The sequence below is a fragment of the Tachyglossus aculeatus genome, chromosome 12, assembly GCF_015852505.1.
Source record: "Tachyglossus aculeatus isolate mTacAcu1 chromosome 12, mTacAcu1.pri, whole genome shotgun sequence".
NCBI lineage: Eukaryota > Metazoa > Chordata > Mammalia > Monotremata > Tachyglossidae > Tachyglossus > Tachyglossus aculeatus.
Window position 1 is genome coordinate 44,888,871 of NC_052077.1, and position 13,629 is coordinate 44,902,499.

Consider the following 13,629-nt stretch of genomic DNA (forward strand, 5'->3'; position numbering starts at 1 on the left):
GAAAGGCATGAGATGAGCTTGAGGTACAGTGCATAGGTTGGCTTGGGAGGAGTGAAGTGTATAAGCTGGGCTGCAGTGAGGATGGAGAGTTGATTGAGGCCCTTAAAACCAATGGTGAGGAGTTTCTGCTTGATGTAGAGAGGAATAGATAGTCTTTGGAGGTTGTTGAGGAGAGGGGAAGATGTTTGCAAAATGATACAAAATTATATTTTAGAAAAATGATCCAGGCAGCAGTTTAGTATGGACTAGAAAGGAGAGAGGCTGGAGGCAGGGAGGTCTGTGAAGAGGCTGATGCAGTAGTTAAGGTGGGATAAGACAAGTTCTCACACTGCCTTAGTTTCAGTTTGGATGGAGTAGGGGCAGATTCTGGAGAGGTTCTGAAGAAAGAACTGACAGGATTTGGTGACTGACTGTGACTGTGAGCCCACTGTTGTGTAGGGACTGTCTCTATATGTTGCCAACTTGTACTTCCCAAGTGCTTAGTACAGTGCTCTGCACACAGTAAGCGTTCAATAAATACGATTGATTGAAGAAGAGGAAGAAGTCAAGAATAATGCCAAGGCCTCAGGCTTGATGAGAAACAGAGAGGATGGTGGTGGTGTCAACAGTGATGGTAAGTGAGGAAGAGGAGAGGATTTGGGAGGGAAAGTGAGTTCAGTTTTGGACATGTTAGACTCTGTGCCATTGGGACGCTTATGCAAAGATGCCTTGAAGGCAGGAGGAAATGTGAAACTGCAGAGGAGAAAGGTTGGGGCTGGAGAGGTAGATTTAGGGATCGTCTGTGTGGAGATGGTCGTGGGAGTGAATGAGTTTTTCAAAGGAGTGGATGGAGATAGAGACTAGGAGACCCAGAACCGAGTTTTGAGGGACTCCCACAGTTAGAAGTGGGAGGCAGAGGAGGAACCTGTGAAAGAGATTGAGAAGGAGTGGCCAGAGAGATAGGAGGAGAACTAGTCAGTCAATCATATTTATTGGGCACTTACCGTGTGCAGAGCTCTGTACTAAGTGCTTGAGAGAGTACAGTATAACAGACATATTTCTTGTATGAGCTTACAATCTAGAGGCGAGGACAGAGTGAAGCCAAGGTTTTTTTTTTTAAGTGTATTTGTTCAGTGTTTACTGTGTGCCAGACGCTATTCTAAGCGTTGGGGTAGATACAAGGTAATCAAGTTGTATTCATTCATTCCCTGCCCACATGGTACTCACAGTCTTAATCTCCATTTTATTCATTCATACAGATGAATAAAATCATCCCCCTATCTCCCCCTTCTAGACTGTGAGCCCACTGTCGGGTAGGGACCGTCTCTATATGTTGCTAACTTGTACTTCCCAAGCGCTTAGTACAGTGCTCTGCACACAGTAGGCGCTCAATAAATACGATTGAATGAATGAATGCAGATATGGCAACTGAGGCACAGGCAAGTGGAGTTGCCCAAAGTCACAGAGCAGACAAGTGGCAGAGCTGGGATTAGAATCCAGGTCCTTCTGACTCCCGAGGCCGTATCCACTAGGCCATGTTGCTTCTCTAAGGGTGGATAGTGTTTTTAGGAGAAGGAAGTGGTTCACAGTGCCAAAGGCTGCTGAGGGGTCAGAAAGGATGAGGACAAGGTAGAATTTGCTGGACTTGGCAAGGAGGAGGTCATTGGTATCGTGGAGAGGGACTCTCAGTGGAGTGAAGGGGCCAGAAGAGGGATTTTCCTCAGCGGGGCTCATGCTGCATTGGGTGGAGGGGTAGCTCTGTTCCGCCCGGCCCCACCTGGCCCCACTGGAATGTCCAGAGCCAAAGGTCCCGTGGGCCCGGGATGGCCGCATGAGGCAGTGGCTGTTGTCACTCACTGGGGTAAAACCCACCTGGGAAACAGGCAGTTTTTCATTATGAATGCAAACACCTGGGCTCCTCTGGGGTCCAATTGCAGGAATTTACTATGTTATGTCCATTTCACAGAGCCATCTAAACTGTAAGCTTGTCATGGGCAGGGAATGCATCTAACGACTCTGTTTTATTGTACTCTCTCCAGCCCTTAGTAGAGTGTTCTGCCCACAGGGTTCAATAAATACGATTGATCGAGAAAACTGAGGCAGGAATAGACTAAAGGGGTGGAGCCAGTCCTAGAGTCTGAGCCTCCTTGGTCCCAGTCCAGTGGTCTAGCTGCAACTGCAGTTCCTCTAGACTAAGCTTGTTGTGGGCAGGGGATATGTCTGTTGTATTGTTTTATTGTATGTATTCTCCCAAGCGCCTAATACAGTGCTCTACACACAGTAAGCACTCAATGAATACGATTGATTGATACAGTCCAAACCGTAGTGCAGTGTTCCTCTTGGGCTTTGACCCCTCTGTTCTTCCCCACCTACTTCTGCCACACACTAGCCTCGGCAGCTATGACTGGGCCTTGGCATAGCGGGGGCAGGGGGGGTCCAGTAGTGCCCATTCCTGGTCCTTGGTATTTCCTGAAGCCAAACTGGAGGTAAGGTGTGTGTAGAAGCAGTGGAACTTAGTGGATAGGACATGGGCTTGGGAGTCAGAAGGACCTGGGTTCTAATCCCGCCTCCATCACGTCTGCTGCTTGGGAAAGTCACTTCACTTCTCTGTGCCTCAGTTACCTCATCTGTAAAATGAGGATTAAGACTGTGAGCCTCCAGAGGTACAGGGACTGTGTTCAATTTGCTTGTATACACCCCAGTGCTTAGTTCAGTGCTTGGCACAAAGTAAGTGCTTAACCAGTACTACAATTATTATTATTATTACTGTGCAGGGCCCAAGGTCCCTCCTCCGCCAGGGCAGAGGGGAGGGGGTAGGTTGTGGGGGAGTGAGGGGCTACAGCAGACAGCGGAAGGCAGGCTGCCCACGGCAGAACCTCTGCATCGGCTACACTAAAGCCCTGAAATTTTGGGGCTTCTCGAGTACCAGAGGATGCCGGGGCCTTAGCCCTGGTGACCTCTGACCGAGGACAGACAGGGCTCGAGGGCGGGAGTCTGCCCTAGCCCAGCTCCCACTGCTCAGCAGGGACCCCTAACCCATGGGGCCTGGCCGTGGGGCCCTGGGTGGCAAGCATGGGACAAGCCCCTGGCCTGTGGCTCCTGCACCGGTGAGCAGGCCAGGCAAGGAAAGGAAGGCCGGTGACTTCACTCACGGGTGGGAGGGAACCTGGTTGTTCATACTTACTCCTTCATTCATCTTCTCTCCCTTCCCCATGGCACATATCTATTTATCTGTGTATAGCTGTAATTTATTTATTTACTTATCTATTTATTTATATTAATGTCTGCCTCCAACTCTAGACTGTGAACTCGTTGTGGGCAGGGAATGTGTTTGATGTTATATTGTATTCTCCCCAGCGCTTAGTACAGTGCTTTGCACACAGTAAGCACTCAATAAATACGACTAATAATAATAATGATAATAACATTTGCATGGAGGCAGTGGGGCAACTCTGGATCAACCCCCCATGTTTCCTGAGACTTTTCCTGCAGAGCGTTCCCACGCCTTTCCTTCCTTCTTTCCTTTCCTTTCCCTTCCTTCCTTCCTTCCTTCCTCCCTCCCTCCCTCTCCCCCTCCCTCCCTCCCTCCCTCCCTCTCTCTCTCCCTCCCTCTCCCCCTCCCTCCCTCCCTCCCTCCCTCCCTCCCTCTCTCCCTCTCTCCCTCTCTCCCTCTCTCCCTCTCTCCCTCTCCTCCTCTCTCCCTCTCCCCCTCTCCCCCTCTCCCCCTCTCTCCCTCTCTCCCTCTCTCCCTCTCCCCCTCTCCCCCTCTCTCCCTCCTTCCCTCCCAACCCCCAGCAACACTGGGTGAGGTTCAGGCAGGGTGAACCAAGCTGGAGAGCCGGGGGGGGGGGGGGTTGCAGGGTCCCACGTTCCCCGGTTTTGCAGAACGGAGGCTGCCCTGTGACTTGTCCCAGTCAGCCCAATTCGGTGGCTAAGGCGTTAAAGGGAAGGCGGGGGCGGGCCTGGTCCAGTCCCCGGATCCCGAGAATGCGGCAGGAAGTCTACTCAGTATTTAGGAATGCCTACTGATCAGGGACTACAAGGTCACTTAGTCCAGCCCCTTGCCTCCATCGTCATCATCATCATCATAATAATAGTACTTGTTAAGTGCTTATTATGTGTCAAGCGCTGTTCTAAGCACTAGGGTAGGTACAAGTTAATTAGGTTGGACACAGTCCCTATTCCACATGGGGCTCACAGTCTTAATCCCCATTTTACAGGGACTAGGAATCTCTGTGCCCACATCCCCACCAGAACCACCGCCACCTCCTCCTTCTCCTCCTCCTCCTCTTCCTCCTTCTCCTCCAAGCTGGGGTTGGCCGTCCTACCCAAGCCCAGCCTCCTTTCCGTCTCCCCTCCTGCTCTGCCCGCTCTGCTACCCATGCCTGTCATTCCCACCCCCCTCCTCCTCTCCTTCTCTCCCGGCTATTCTCACCCCCTCTCTTTCTCCCCTCCTACTCCCGTCTGCATTTCCCACCCCTCTCTTTCGCCCTTTCTATTGTCACCTAGCCCCCTCCTCTTCTCCTGGGGCAGGAAAGGGGGTAAGGGTGCTCGCTCTACCTCTCTCTGCTGGCTGCTGCCTTATTCCCTGGGCAGTGCAGGCTCTGAGCCCGCTGTGAAAAGTCAGGCCCCACCCACCTCGAGCCCGGGCCCAAGGGGATGAGTGGGGGTGGGGGTTGGTCCCAGTGCATTGAAGTTTGCCCCTGTTTAACCACCCAGCTCCCCAGTGCCCCCGTGTCTCTGTCAGGAAGACCTAAGTGCCCTAGGGTGGGAGTGGAGGAGGCCCTGGACTAGGACCCGATGGCTGATTCTGGCCCCGATCTGTGGACCGCCCCCACAAGATAGTGGGCCTTCTAGGCCTGCTAATCAGGCCCTGCAGGATGGTAAGGAGGCATCGTCCCGGCCCTGCGGCTGACTAACCCACATTCCTGCAGCTGACCAGCTCACGGCCGTCTGTGTGCTCTTGGAGCCCTGCTGGCCAGTGGTCAGCTGGACCGTGTCAAGGGGAAATAGTGGCTTGCTGGTTCCCGGTCCCGAGCTGACCTAGCATTGGCACCACTGAACGTGAAAGCCGTGGCAAACACCCCATTTAGTGACTCTTGAAACCCGAATCTCAAGGAAAACGAGATTTTCCTGATTGGAAAAGGGCCCAGACAGAAGGGGAGGGTTTCCATCCCGGAAGGCTGGGCCTTTTTCAAGGGATCGGCTTCCAGACTCGCGCGTCCTTAGGAGTCAGAATTTGTTACACAAGATTAGGGAAGATAAGAATTAAGGTAAATTGACTCTTCCTTTTTTTATATTTTTAGGAAACAAAATGAGGATCAAACTTGTTGAGAAACTTCAAAAAGCAGGAACAGCTTCCTGAATGTCTTGGAATAAGGAGGCCGGGACAGAGTTTCCTGCCTCAGGCTTGGGTCCCTGAGCCAGTGACATGTGGTTGACCTGAGGGGCCACCCAGGATGGAGGCCGAGGAGCCTGGGGACAGAGCCGACCACGACTCAGGGCGGCCGGTACTCGGACTGGATGGGAACGGGAGCCTGCTGCTGGCTCATGAAAACCCTCTGCCCCCACAGAAGATCTCCGCAGCTGGGAGCTGGGCGGCTGCCAGCCAGGATGGTGAGGTGGCTTCTCCGCCCCTGAGCCATGGGGAGAGGATTTCTCTGGCCCCCCTGCTGGATAAGCTGGGGCTGGAGGAGGGGGCCACCGGTGCCTTTGAGGGAGGAGACCTCCCCTTGGCGGGCACACCTGTCCGAAACCTGGCTGGGCCAGAGAACAAACAAGAGCTTGACTGTTCCCAACAGGAGTCCGAGGATTCGGGACCCAGACATCCCGGGCTCCTCACCCCCTTGAACGGGACGCAGGTGGAGTCAGATGGTGCAACTCTGCAGGGCCCTGGGGAATCAGTCGATAGCCAGCGGTATGGACCGGTGAGCGGGACCGTGTCTCCGTCATCCTCTTCCACGCAGTCCCCGTCCGGCACGGATGAGATGTGCGTAGGAGACCAAAGCTCTGACACGCAGAGTCCCGAGTCACTGTGGATGGACCTGTCGGCGCTGGACACCCCCGGGGCCCTGGACGTTGCCTTCCCCAGTCCCTCTGACGGTGCCCTGCGGCCTGCAGAGGTTCCCGCCGCCTTGGTTCGTGATGATCCTCACTCATATCCTCAGAGCAGCGGCAGTGATGGCGACGGGGTCATCGGACCTGCTGGAGGGGGAATAGAGATGGTGGGGGTCAGCCCCCACAGCTCAGGAGAAGATCTCCCAGCTGGATCACCCACACTGGAGCCAGCTGGTGATTTGTTGGCTGATCAAAAGACCAGTGTCTTGGGACAGGAGCCGCTGGGCCCTCCTGCAGCAGCCCCGTGCTCATCCAGAAACAGACTTGGTCACCCAGGTATTGAGCACCCTCTGCCTGTGGTGTCCGGGGATGGCCCTCGCCAGCCAGGACTGCGGCCTCAGGACGAGGCGGATGTCACCAGAGAAATTCCGACACCGCCAGGGAACCCCACTCCCAAGGGGAGCAGGTCAGCCCCGGAGAGGTCCACTGAGTCGTTGGGCCTGACCTCGCTGGAGCTCCAGGGTGAGCTCACATACATAGTTTTGAGCCCTGGTTCTGGGGGCTGCACCTCCACACCCATCCCGGGTGCCCAGGTCACGTTTCCATCTGCGGCGTTGGACAAGCTGGTGGTCAGCTCGTGCCAGCCGGGAAAAGCGGGCCCAGGAGCACAGGGTGGAAAGGGCATGTTGGCCAAAACTCTGGGGCCCCTGCCGGGGTCGGTGGCCGGGAAGCTGAACCCCAGGCCCGGTACCCCATCTGGGGGCCGCTTGCGGAAAGCCCAGATCGTCAGCTTCCCGAAGCCCAACTTCCAGAACGTCCGACCGAAGGTGATCTCACGGCTGGTGCCTGGCGATCGGGTGCTGGTCCGATCCCCGCAGGTGTCTGCTTCCCCACGGCTGCCAGCCGCCGGCCCTAGACCACCGTGCTCCATGCGGCCGGGAGCTACGGTCCTCACCAGTAAGGCCGACAAGCAGCCGCCGCTCAGCCGGCCGAGCCCGGGCCCCGCCGGACAGGGGGCTTCCCGCTTGAGAAATGCCTGCTCCCAGGCCCCCTGCGTGGCGCCAGGGACCAAGCCTTCCGGCCCCCAGGGGTTTGCCGTGCCCACTCCGGCGGGGGTTCACCGGAGGCCCCGGCTCCCCCTGGATAGTCAGAGGGAGAGCACTAGGGTTCTGGGGGAGACATTCACCCCGAGCAGCGAACACCATGGGAGCCGAGGGAAGCTGGACGAGACCTACGACCGGGTACCTCTGGGCTGGGTATGTGCGGGACTAGGGCTGCGGGAGTGAGGGGCGTGGTGTGGCCGGGGGCTCCTGATGGCCCCAGGCCACCCCTCCAAGTGACTATGGCCGGTGACAGGTCCTGATGAGTTGGCCACGGGGTGAATATCTTGCTTTGGGAAGCCCCGTTATTCTCAGGCCTGGGTCACGGTGTTGCTTTAGTACTGACTGTGCACCAGGTGCTCGGTGGGACCAGCCCTGGCCTGATCTCAGCCTCAGTGCCGCAGCCCTGGCTCCTCTCTTGGAGCCGGTGGCTGTGGGGCAGAGCTGCTGACCATGTGGCCAGACATGACTGAGCCCAGGGCAGTGCAGAGTGGTCCGGCAGACAGCAGTGGCAGGTTTCCTGCACCTTGTCTGCTGGACAAGGGATTTGGACTGTCCTGGAGCCCTGGGCAAGAGGCATTGCTGCCACCCTGGCCAAGGAAACAGCCCCTCTCCCTGGCGGCTTCCTCGGGGAAGGTGTGCCCTCAGGGGCTGGTGGCTAATTAAGCCTGGGTAATTAGAGTAATCACTTGGCACCTGGGATTGTAATTAGAGAGTTGAACTCCTGGTGGTCCCTGTACAAAGGCTGACCCGGCACTGACCCCACCGTGCAGGCTTAGGAACACTGGCCTGACAAACATGGGACCAGTCTGGTTCTACTTTGGTCACCAGGACTCAAGTTTGGCCCTTTGGCTGTTAGTATGCCAGGATGTTGTCCCATCCCTTCGGCCGGCAAGCTGGCATCACAGGATGGCCAGTTTCCTTCTGTCCTGGACAGACAGCTGGACTCTCCTGCCTCATCCTCTCTCCTCCTCCCCTTCTCCCCCCTCCCCCACCCGCCTCTACCTGTGTACTGCCCAACATGGCAGCTGTCGGTGGAGGGGTTGCATGTCTATACAGACACGGGTATCACAGGGTCGTTGTCCTTTCTGCCTTCCATCAGACTGACATGAGTGCTCGGTTCATAGGTCCATGGCCCCGGGAGGAGGTGGGGGCTGCCATTTGAGAGGTGGTCACTGCAGTCCCACAGTGGCTTGAAGTCTCACATAGTAGCAGCAGTAGCAACATTTATTGAGTGACCTTTGATGTGGTGCATTGTTCCCTCCTCCCAAGGAGTTTCCACTCTAATCATCATCAATCGTATTTATTGAGGGCTTACTGTGTGCAGAGCACTGTACTAAGCACTGTAATGGTCCAGCAGGAGCATAGCCTGGATGCTGGGGTCTGTTTAAAGGAAAGAGTGTGTGTGTGTGTGTGTGTGTGTGTGGTTTGGCGTTGGGGGGGCGGGGTGCGCACCCCTAGCTGAGGGTCTGTTTTTCTGTCCCCCATTCTTCCCTATCCACTTAGGAGGGTGTGGTCTGAGTTGCAGAGGAATTTGTTCTAGGACCCCGGAGTCCAAAGTTTCCAGAAGATGGGTGGGTTGATGGCATAGGCCGGGTCTAGGTCCAGCCTCATGGTGGCCAATGTGGATTGTGTTGTGTCTTCACAGGCCTCTGAGGGGGCTACCAAGACCCTGTTGGGCCACAGCCCCCCATCCCAGACCAGCCTTCCAAGTTGTGGGGAGGCTCCGGTTCTCGCAGCCGCCGTCGGGAACTCCTCACTTTCCCCACGCCAGAACGGCAACAGCAGAAACGTCCATCCCACCCGAGCCATATCTCCTCCAAGGGAACAGCCTCCCGCTGCCTCCAGTGAGTTCCACAACCGCCAGAGTCTGGGTGCTGGATGGGTCTAGGGATCAGGGAGGAGGGGCAGGGTAACTTGATGGGGAGGATGCATGGGGGGAGAGCTGATTGAGTGCCTCAAATTGATGGTCAGGAGTTGATTTGATATGGAGGTAGATGAGTAATCCTTGGAAGTTTTTTTGAGGAATGGGTAGGCTTGCAGAGAATTGTGTTTTAGAAAAGTGATTCAGGCAACAGAATGAGGACTGGATTGGAGAGGGGAGGGGCTGGAAGCAGGGAGGTCAGCAGAAAGGCTGATTCAGTAGTTGAGGTGGGTTATACTGCTCGGACCAGTATGGTGTCAGTTTAATTGGAGAGGAAGGGGCAGATTCAGATGTTGTGGAGCAAGAACTGCCAGGATTTGGTGGCCTTGGGAGAAGGATGTGTCAAGAATAAGGCCAAAGTTGTGAGTTTGTGACAGGGAGGATGGTGGTGTTTGTCAACAGTGATGGGAAGTCTTGGGGAGGAAAAGTTTTGGGTGGGAAGATAAAGTGTTCTGTTTGGACATGATATATTCAAGTGGACCTGTCTACCAATTCTTAGTACAGTGCTCTGCACACAGTAAACACTCAAATACAATGGATTGATTGATTGAGATGTCAGTAGGACATCCAAGTATAGATGTCCTGAAGGCAGGAGGAAATGGAAGACTGCAGAGAAGGAGAGAGGTCTGGGCTAGAGAAGTAGATTTGGGAGTCATCCACGTAGAAATGGTAGTTGAGGCTGTAGGAGCCAATGAGTTTTCCAAGGGAATGGGTGTAGATGGAGAAAAGAAGGGGACCCAGAACCAAACCTCGAGGGACTCCCACAGTTAATCTTATTTATTGAGCGTTAACTGTGCGCACAGCACTATACAGCGCACTTGGGAGAGTATAACAGAGTTGATAGTCATGTTGACTATCTTACAGTTACATAATGATCTTACAGTTACAGGGTGGGAGGCAGAGGAGGAGCCCATGAAAGAGACTGAGAATGAGCGGCGAGAGAGTTAGGAGGAAAACCAGGAGAGGGCAATGTCAGTGAAGCCAAGGTTGGATAATGTTTCCAGGAGAAGGGGGTGGTCCACAGTGTGGAAGGCAGCTGAGAGGTTGAGGAGGATTGGACTGAGTTGAGAGTTGAAGTGGACTCCACTATGTGGAGCGGCAGCCAGCCTCCACCCCGCCTTCAGCTCCCCAGGTCCAGCTTTCCCCGTTGGTCCCTCGGGCTGCACGTGGGCACCTCATGCAGGGCCAGGCGGGGGGGGTCTCTGGACGGGGGCACTCACTATCAGCAGCGAGCCCACAGCCCCCACCCCGTGTCCCGGCCCTGGGCAGCCCGAGACGACGGCCGTGCTCCCTGACCCTCGCCCGCGTCTCTGGTCCTGCCGCTCTTGTTCCCACCCCGGAGGATCTACTCCGGGCCGGCGAGACTCTCAGGTTTGGCCTTCCTTGCAGGCATGGGATGGATGTGCGTTTGGGCTGGACTTTGGGGTTGGAAGTGTGTGAGTCCACACCAGAGCCCACATGGCCACTTTCCCAGATTAGCAACAGGGACTGGCGTGCAGCCCATCCTGGGGCCCCCGTCCCACCTATGAAGACTTCCCTCAGTGTCTCCCTCACCAAGTTCCTTGATTATTCGATTCCTAAAAAAGGGCCAAGTGAGAGGTTGGGGCCATCCTGGGCCGAGGTACCAGGGGGAGGTCCCTGCCCTTGAGGTTCTGCCAGGCTGACAGGGTGGGCACTGATGCCAGGCCACGTTTATGGGGCAAGTGCCTGGAGTCCTGGACAGAGTGAGTTGAGTGTTGCTGGGGAGAGAGAGAGAGAGAGAAGGTGGGGGGCAAGTGGTGCCATGAGCGCTGCCGTTTCAGACCGGTCACCCTCCCCAAGTGTCCATCTTCCGTCTGTGTGTACACAGTCCACCTTCTGGATCAAAAGCCATTTACAATGTCATTTCTCCACATCACACATTCCTCTGGCATCCACTGGGCTGTCGCGAGCTGGTCAGGTTCTCTGTGGTGGGAATGGGAAGGTCACGGCTGTGTCTTTGGAAGGTGGGGAGGGGGCATTAGGATAGGGGTAGGGGAGAAGTTTGGAGGACTCCGACCTCTGTCTGACCCAAACACCCTTTGCAGCTATGGTGATCTGCTGTGAGGGATCTTTGACATTTAGAGAAGCAGCGTGGCTCAATGGAAAGAGCACGGGCTTAGGAATCAGAGGTCATGGGTTCTAATCCCGGCTCTGCCAATTGTCAGCTATGAGACTTTGGGCAAGTCACTTAACTTCTCTGGGCCTCAGTTACCTCATCTGTAAAATGGGGATGAAGACTGTGAGCCCCATGTGGGACAATCTCATAACCTTGTATCCTCCCCAGTGCTTAGAACAGTGCTTTGCACATAGTAAGCGCTTAACAGATGCTGCTATTATTATTATTATTATTCTTTATATCAGTCAGTAGTATTTACAGAGTGCTATATTGGGAGAGTATGCTAGGGATGATCTCTGCTCTCAAGGGGCTTATAATCAAACAGGGGAGACAGTGAAAAAATAAATTATGGATAGGAGGAAGAGGAGGTTGGAAAGGTGGTTATGTGACTAAGTGCTTATGAAGTGTGTCCATCGTTATCTTTGGAAGGGGTAGGTGGGGTTGTGAGTTCATAAGCAGCGGCTTTGTGAGAAGCAGCGTGGCTCAGTGGAAAGAGTTTGGGCTTTGGAGTCAGAGGTCATGGGTTTGAATTCCGGCTCTCCCAATTGTCTGATGATGATGATGGCATTTGTTAAGCACTTACTATGGTCAAAGCACTGTTCTAAGCGCTGGGGAGAATACAAGGTGAACAGATTGTCCCACATGGGGCTCACAGTCTTTATCCCCACTTTACAGATGAGGTAACCCAGGCACAGAGAAGTTGTGACTTGCCCAAAGTCACACAGCTGACAATTGGCAGAGTCGGGATTTGAACCCATGACCTCTGACTCTCAAGCCCATGCTCTTTCCTTTGAGCCAGTCAGCTGTGTGACTTTGGGCAAGTCATTTAACTTCTCTGTGCCTCAGTACCCTCATCTGTAAAATGAGGATTAAGACTATGAGCCCCCTGTGGGACAACCTGATCACCTTGTAACCTCCCCAGTGCTTAGAATTGCATATAGTAGGCATTTAATAAATGCCATTATTATTATTCTCATTCTTCTTATTATAACTGTGGAGGTGGTAGTTGTTATAATTGTGGAGCCAGAGAGAAAGAGTGGTCAGGGAAGGTCTCCTTATGATGGGGAGGGGGCTTCAGAAAGCTTTAAAGATAGGCAGAGCTGAGGGTTGGCAGATTTGAGAAGGGAGGGAGTTTGAGGCAGGAGGAAGGGCCTGAGTGAGGGCTTGGAGGTGGGGCCGAGTGAGAAAGCGGTACGATGAATATGTGAGCCTGGGAGGAATGGAGAAGTGCAAGCTGGAGTGTAATGGGAGAAGGGTGGATAAATAAGGTGGAGGCTCAGAACCTTGGAACTGATGGTCAGGAGTTTCTGCTTAATGTGGAGATGGATGGGCAATCACTGGAGGATTTTGAAGACTGGGGTGACATCGAGTGAACGGTGTTTTAGAAAGACGATCTAGACAGCAGCGTGAAGCATGGACTGGAACAGGGAGAGACTGGAGACAGAGAGGTCAACCCAAGAGGCTGATGCAGTAGAGGAGTTGGGATATGACCAGAGTGGTGGTCTCCCAGTGCCCCTGCATCCCCCACAACCTCAGGTCTCCCTCACTTCCCCCAATGTCGGTCTCGTGTGTTCACCCAGGAAATCCAGCAGCGGCCTGTGGGAGGGCATCGTTTCTGAAACGCTGCCTCCCCTCCGGCACAGGGGAAGATCCCACGTCTCCACGCAGAAAGCCCGTGGCCAAGAAGGTCTGCCCGGTGGCAGGACCCGTGCCCAGATCGCAGCTGCCCCCGGCGGGGCCCGTGCGGCAGAGGATGCCCAGCGGCTCTTCGATCAGCAGCTCTCGGAGCGGTGGCAGCACGAGCAGTGGGAGTGGTCAGTGTTGGGCCGCTGGGGTTGGGGCGGGGAAGAGTCGGGGCCCAGGTGCTACTGGGAGGAAGCCAGGGCTGGACAGGTGGAGAAGGGTGAGAGCCTCATCGGGGCATCCCACCTGCAAGGAGCGTTCGGGGGAGTGGAAGAGGTGTGTTGGCTCTGGGGAACCTGGCCCATAGGAGTATAGTTCTGAATATGGACAGGGCACGCCGCCCCAAGCACGTTCCTGCTTGCGGTGCCCGTGGAACTGAGCAGGACAGGGCTCAGATTCCTTCTCCTGCCCATGGTGCCCTGGGTGCTCTCCTGACCTCAGAGCTGAGCAGGACAGGGCTCGCCGACCTGTGACAGCAGACAAGGGGACAGATGCTTCTCTTTCAGTGGTGAAGGAAGCCTTGTCCTTCACTGACTGTGGATCCCCTCCTTCCCTCAGTCTCTGGGTCTGTTCCCAGTGTTCCCTGTCCTGGCTAATGGTCCGGGGGTCCTTGAGGGTGAGGGAATCCTGGCTGTGGCCTGCTGGACTTAGCCACCTGTGGGGGCAGGGCAGGATCCCCCCTAGGAAAAGCCGACCACCTTCGTTGTCCCAGCCGGGCCAGGGACTCTGCAGAAATTCTGGGAAACACT

General features: G+C 55.1%; 1 protein-coding gene across 1 annotated transcript in view; it reads left to right on the plus strand.

Annotated features, from left to right (window-relative positions):
• MTUS1 (microtubule associated scaffold protein 1) overlaps window positions 1–13,629 on the plus strand; it is a 55,377-nt gene that overhangs the window by 9,316 nt on the left and 32,432 nt on the right. Inside the window, exons 2-4 of the mRNA XM_038754907.1 lie at window positions 5,286–7,292; window positions 8,785–8,983; window positions 12,778–13,011. Of these exons, the coding sequence (XP_038610835.1) occupies window positions 5,439–7,292; window positions 8,785–8,983; window positions 12,778–13,011 (2,287 nt within the window). The 5' untranslated portion in view covers window positions 5,286–5,438. The remainder of the gene's footprint in view (window positions 1–5,285; window positions 7,293–8,784; window positions 8,984–12,777; window positions 13,012–13,629) is intronic.